This window comes from Corvus brachyrhynchos, unplaced genomic scaffold, assembly GCF_000691975.1.
Source record: "Corvus brachyrhynchos isolate BGI_N302 unplaced genomic scaffold, ASM69197v1 scaffold3, whole genome shotgun sequence".
In the NCBI taxonomy this organism is placed as follows: domain Eukaryota; kingdom Metazoa; phylum Chordata; class Aves; order Passeriformes; family Corvidae; genus Corvus; species Corvus brachyrhynchos.
In genome coordinates, this window is record NW_008237619.1 from 11068789 (window position 1) to 11075337 (window position 6549).

General features: G+C 45.8%; 1 protein-coding gene across 1 annotated transcript in view; it reads left to right on the top strand.

The window, feature by feature from the left end:
* Nucleotides 1-6423, top strand: part of NME7 (NME/NM23 family member 7) — a 72626-nt gene extending 66203 nt beyond the window's left edge. Inside the window, exon 12 of the mRNA XM_008631903.2 lies at nt 6156-6423. Within this exon, the coding sequence (XP_008630125.1) occupies nt 6156-6188 (33 nt within the window). The 3' untranslated portion in view covers nt 6189-6423. The remainder of the gene's footprint in view (nt 1-6155) is intronic.
* Nucleotides 6424-6549: the final 126 nt, after the last annotated feature.

A 6549-nucleotide genomic window follows, 5' to 3' on the forward strand; every position in this document is an offset into this window, starting at 1 on the left:
AAAGATGTTACTAAATCAGAAGTAGAACTCCAGGCGGGAGAGTCCTGGACTAAAATGTTCAGCTCCAGCTACAGAGCAGTTGGCTTATGATGGGGGCTGCGAAGATTCAATGAACCTGTACCTTCTTGTTGAATCTACAAGTATCTATACTTCAGAAATCAGTGATCTGAGTCAGTTATGTATGATATAAAAATAACACCTTGTTATTTTAAAGTGGTTTTGGAGTTCACTTATTTTTCTTAGAGTAAATACCATAAAACTCACTTTCTTGTTATTTGTGATTGTGGTATAATGAACTACTGTCTTGTCCTCTCATTTCCATCCTGTTTGGAATTCAGATTTTTCTAATCTTTTAGTTTGTGGTACAGTTTCCAAATAGCTCCCCTTGCCCTTCTCTTCCACTGTGTTTTCAGAGTTGAACATAACCATACACAGTTCTTGAGGTGACTGCTAACAGCACACAGCATAAAAACACAATGTGCTCTTTGTTATCCTGTAGCATTTATGTCATAAAACCTTCCATTGCAAAGTTGGGGTTTTTTGGTGCATTGGGGTTTTTGTCCCAGCTCTACTTAAGAAATTAACTTTGATAGTTGAAGTGCATGTGTACAAATTGTTCTGTCTTGGGCAGCCTGGCTAGCTTTATTTCTTACATTGTGTGACATTTGGGAGAGAGGCAGGAGTGATGAACCTGCCCTTTTTTTTTCAACAAACCCTCTTCAGGTTTGTGTAGGAAAATAATTTTTTATTTTCAGAATACATACAACAGTGAGTAAGTAGACTGTTTTCTTTGACCATCAGTTTTCTTTCTGGAGTGCTTATGGCTGAAAGGATGGTATGAACCCATGGGGGTTTCAGTGTGTTAATCTAATGATGTAGTCATGTGAATCAGCTGAGTGAACTGTAGCTGAGGTGTGGTTTTGCTGCTAGGTGTTAGCAAGTGTGCTTGCTAACAGCATCGGCAAGTTCATGCAGATATACAAACCAATGTTAATGGGCAGAAAAAGCTTTTTGTTTCCTGCTTGTGATCTCAAACTGAGATAACATGTAAAAATTTATCAGACCTAAATCTTTAGGGAGAGTGTACTGATGCTGAAACGTAGGGTCAGCAAAGACTCTGGATCACGTGCCTGGATGCCTACGCTGACCAAGGAGATACAGCGTTATGGTGGTTTTGGGGAGGGGGTGCTGATGAGTGTCTGTCTAGCTGCGTGGAAGGCACCAAGGTTCCTGACAGGCTCTAAATGAATACAGGGATGAAAAAAAGCTTCCATCTCCCAGCTGCCAGTTTTGGTTCTGCAGAGGAAGGACTGAAATTGCTGTCACCTTTCTCGTGATGGATGAGAAGTGAATTTGTGGTGAACTCAGCCCTTTTCTTGCTCACGTGTCACCCTGTCAGCCCCCTGGCTTCTGCCATGAAGGAGACTAACAGGGTCTCTGTTAAAAACTGCCAGCCCAGGGGAACTGGGGGGGTGGACTGTGGATGTTGAGGTACCCTTTCAGATCCAGGGTTTCTGTGAGGGGGCTCTGGGTCTCAGCAGGGCTCTGGAGGGAGTGCGTCGGGAGCGCTGTGCTGTTCTTTGGTTTCCTTTGTGTTCCAGCTAGCAGGAAGAGGTTCTGTTGGTTTTTCTTGTTCCTTTTCCCTTCCCTCTCCCTTGCCTCACTGCCTCCCTTCCCTCCTCGCCGGTCCAGCGGGCCCACAGGGTGGCCCTGGCTGGTCTGAGCCCATGTCTCTGTTCCCTCTCTGGGAATTGGTTGTATTTTGAGGGGGTTTTTTTATCCTGTTCTACCCTATTTTGTTTGTGTGTTAATAAACTGGTTTTTTCCACTTTCACTTGCTGTGACCCACTTGTCTTATTGGTGGAGGAAGAGGGGGGAAAAAAAAGGCCCTTTTCCCTTCAGAGGAGACATTCATTTCGCAGTGTTTCTTCCTGAAGTTTGGTCTCCAAAACTGAGACAAGGCTGTAGTTCTACCTGTGTGGAGTGCTGCTACAGCCCAAGGTGTGCCTGGGTCTGGCCTGTAGACAAAAGCTCTGACTCCAAAGCTTCTCAGCAGGCACCTCTCATCAGCACTGTGTTATTTTCTGGACAGGAGAGTTGAATTGTAAGTGCCTGTAATTCTTACACTTGGAATCTTCAGCACACTTTGTGCCTGTGCAGAGTCCTGTGTTAAGACCCAGATCCTTTGCTCTCCTTAGAAAATTGGCTGTCTCACTTGATTTGCTTCCCTTTTGCCTGGCCTTTCCATGCACTTAGGGCACACATTGTTCAGATGATACTTACTTGTGGTCAGCCAGGGCATTAGACTGGATTTTTTTATTGCTTGCAGTATTAGCTCCTGAAACTGTGGTAATGCATGGAACTGCTCAGAGAGAGCAGCCAACTTCATTTACATGGGTTTTGCTGGGAGTGTGTGTGACTGAAACAAAACTTCATGGAACTGAAGCAGCTCTCAGCTCCTCCTCAGTGAAGCAGTTTATAGGGTCAGAGCCAGAAGGTCATGGTTATTCACGCATTGTTACTTCCTGAGCATTATTGTTATTTGTCCCTGAATGGGAGCTAGAGAGGGCATAGCTGCATGCTGCAAAGCAGGTAGATAGTTCCTGGGATCTGCAAGGGGAGTACTGATGTTAAATTTGATCCTGTCTCATCCCTGTGAAGCAGTGAGCACACCTGAGTGTTAGCATCATTGGAAAGGCATTTGGGTGGCATCTGTGAAATGTTTGGTTGGTTTCAGATCAGCTTCTGGTGTGGATTTGTGCTTTGTCACCCTTGGATCCTGTAAAGATCAGAAGTGTGCTTAGCTCAGAGAGGCTGACCTTGCCCTTGGTCAAATGTGAGGCTTGTTCAGATGTTTTGTATTGGCAAAGCTCCCCTTTCTGTGGTTTGGACTGTGCTCAGTCCTTGGGAAAGAGAGGAACTTTATTTCCTAAAATACAGGGTATTTTGGAGTATCTAACCCCCATCTGGATGCTTGATGCAAGTTATCACCAGTTCCTGGATTCCCTTGGAAAATGACCTGGTGCTTGTAGAATGAGGGTTCTTCAAGCTGTCTCCAGCTGGGACCTCATAAGATGGGGTCACCCCAGATCTCTTGGTAGTGCTGAAGTCTTGGTTCTTCTGAAGTCTTGATTCTTCTCATAACAACATACGTGTGGTCATGTGAGTGGGCTAAGTGCTCGTGGTTCTTGTCCAGCACTGCCATGCTCCCAAGGGTGAGGTTCTTGGAGAGTAGGATCCTTCCTGTGTACCACAGACACACCAGCTCTTAACTGGTTTTACTGGGAGCTGGGTGGCAGCTGACCCACATAGAGATAATTACACATAAAGAGAACATACCAGCACCTGGTTTTGTGCAGTATGTGAAATGTAGTGTTGCTTGTTCTGATGTCTGAGCCTTGCCAGTACAGCCTGTGTGGATCTTGAACAATCCAATAAAAGCTAATTGAGGAGGAAGAGGTTTTCCACAGGTTGTAAGTAAAGGGAGGTTGTTCAGCCCAGCCTGGGAAAATTGGTTGCACAAAATCAAGGGGCCTTTGGGGACTAAAATAGCACTAATTCTTCTGTTGCTAGCGGCAAGTGAGCAGGCATTGGGCAAGGCCAGTATGTGTGTGCTGCAGGGGTAGATCAGTACTTAAATCCCAGAGGAGCCACGAAGCTCCAGCTGAGGCAGCCCAGGCAGGGGTGGGAGTTGACTCAGCTCTATTAAACCTGGAAACGGGGCCTGTGTTGGCAGCAGTTGTATCAGCACCCCAGGCTGAGGCTGGACACCGAGTTATTACCTAGGAAGCAGCAGATTCCACTGCACTTGGCCTTTTTCTTTGCTCTTGGCACAGCTCCCTACCCATGCCGAGGGTTGTGCCTGGCCCATGCTGGACAGCTGCCCTTGGCCAAGCTGGGAGCAGAAGTCCAGAAGTGCCAATGCTGAGGGCTGTAAAAGCAGTAGCTGGTGTGTGTTAGTGCAAGTGTTTGTGCAAACACAGCCTTAAAGGCTTGTGTTGTTAAATATATGTATATGTCTCTCTCTCTGCTTTTTATTTTACTAGTGCTTTTGTGTGTCTCTCTTATGAAATGCAGGTGTTCCATATAACAAGGAGGGAGATAAAATTCACTTTAATGGCTACAATTATACTTAACTATGCTGAGTCAATCTGGCAGAAAGAACAACATGTTCAGACTGGCAGTTTATAATGTAATGTCCTATTAAGCAGTAAGGAAAGCGCTGCCTTCCTGAGCCAAGTGGCTAGAGCACAGAGTAAAAGAAAGAATCTTGAAGGCAATGCACGTTTTAATTTGAGTTGATGAGATGTCACATCTTGACGCCGCTGCCCTGCCCGTAGTCCCTCTGCCCCCGGGGCTGCTGAGCAGCCCCAGCCCAGCGAGGCTGTGTCAGGGCCACTTGTGAAAGGTCATTTTGGTGTCAAGGCTGTTGTGTACCCAAAGCACTGGTGCCACTGGGAGAGCAGGGTGCCCAGCCAAGAGTCTACACCTGATTGGGGTGGGGTGGGGTGGGGTGAGGCTTTTTGGACTTTGGATGTTTGGGAATTTTTTTAACCATCCTGCAGTCTTCTAGTGCTGTATCTCTAGTAGGTGTGACAAATTACAGCAGCATTTCTAATGGAGGAAGGGGGGTGTGTCTGACCAGGTGCATTGTGGAGTGTTTCTTTTGGGGGCATGGAGGGTGTGGTCCTTTGGTAGCAGAGTTGTCCTGAAGCCTGGGACCAGCTGGGTCTTTTCAGTGGGCAGCTGCAGGGCATGTGGCTGGGATAGCTACTGCCCTTCCTGCCTGGTTAATTAGTGATCTGAGCAGCCATACTGCTTTCACTGATGTGGGACCAGAAAGTGATTGGGGTGGGGATGTTGGGTAAAAGATTTGCCTAATTTCATATGCAATTCTTAAGAGTTTGTTACGTGAGTCCTTTTTGACATTTGCTCGCTGAAGCGAACACAAGCACCATAAGTTTTCCACAATGGTTGTCCCAAGCCCTGGAATAAGCCAGAATCTTTATTAGTAGTTCATGCTTGGACTTTGCACTCATATGGAAGATTAAAAGGCAGTAGAGTACCAAACCATGAGTTGGGTCTTACACAAGTAAAAGTTGGGAATTTTTTTTGGTTGGTTGGTTGGTTTGGGCTTTTTTGTTGTTGTGTTGGTTTTTTTTTTTTTTAAACTGTCACAGACTGTTCACTTAGGAACTGAATTGTAAGGGCAGTTGATCGTACCAAACGTTGAGCCATGCAACAACATCCCCCACTCCCTACCCAAAATGGTAGCAGTAGAAACCCATCAAGTGCTGGGAGTCTAATGGCTCAGTTTTCCTGTAGTTCTTTCTGCAGGTGAAGCTTCCGTCAGGGAGTATTTCAGGGCTTTCATCAGAGCTTGTTAAATCCTTGCTGTAAACATACAGCAGCAAAAGAAAGAGCTGAAGGTGCGATTTCTGCTGGCAGCTGCTCCTTGGGACCAACATGGAACAGCTAAGTGGGTGCACTAAGCACCACAGCGTACCGTAACCATACTTTTCCTTCTAGCAGATGGCAAAAAGTTTAAGCATCTTGCATTTCCAGGATTGTGTGTTCCAGTAGGGAAGTCTTTATCAAGCCACTTGCTCTAGGATAGTCCTGTTTTGTCACTTTACATGGAGAAATTCTCCCTGGTAATCTGCGTCATGCAGCACAAAGTGAGCCTGACTCCTGCACAAAGCCAGCTGCCGCATTTTGTCACATCTGAGCAGCCCCAGCTGGCACAGCCTGTCCTCAGCCCTGGCCACCAGCCCACCAGCAACAAAGAGCAAGCAGCTGCCCTGAAACTCCCATGGCTTCAGTGTGCAGCCTCCCTTCTGGCTGCTGGAAGCTTTAACCTGCGCCGCGGTTCAACAGTTCTATCTGTTGTGTTATGTCCGGAACACAGAGCCTGTGCCTCCAGAGGTGGAGTATGTGTGCAGTAATGGGGAAGAGACTTTTTGGGATCCTGAGGGGCATAGGCACGGGCACATTGTGCCACAGCAGCCTCTTCATCCTGGGTAGGGAGAGGGGGAAACAAGTAACTGACAGACACCAGCGCTGCTGCGTAACAGCTCAGTGTTTCACATGTTCAACTATTCCCTTGTGCTGAGGCTGTCTGGGAATGATAAAGATGCATTTTCTGTTTGAAATAGGTGCAGTACTTCTTCAAGATTCTGGACAACTAACAAGCTCCATCCTCACCCACTGCAACAGACACGCACACAGAACTGTGTGTTCATTCATTTATTTGTCCAATGTTTCAACCTGACTGAAATACAAGATCAACAAGAGCACTGTACTCCTGGCTATTATTACATGTTAGAACATAGAGTTTTGCACTTTAGACAACATTTAACACCATTCTATGGGGTACTGCATTGCTTTTATAAAGTTTAAAATAAAGATTTATTTTCAAACATGTGACTTTGGTTTATTTCATACATTACACTTTCTTGCAGAAAAAAATAAAATTGTACAACTGCATAAATATAAAATTCTTCCACCATGAAAATGGCTAAAACATTCAATAAAGACATTAGCACCACA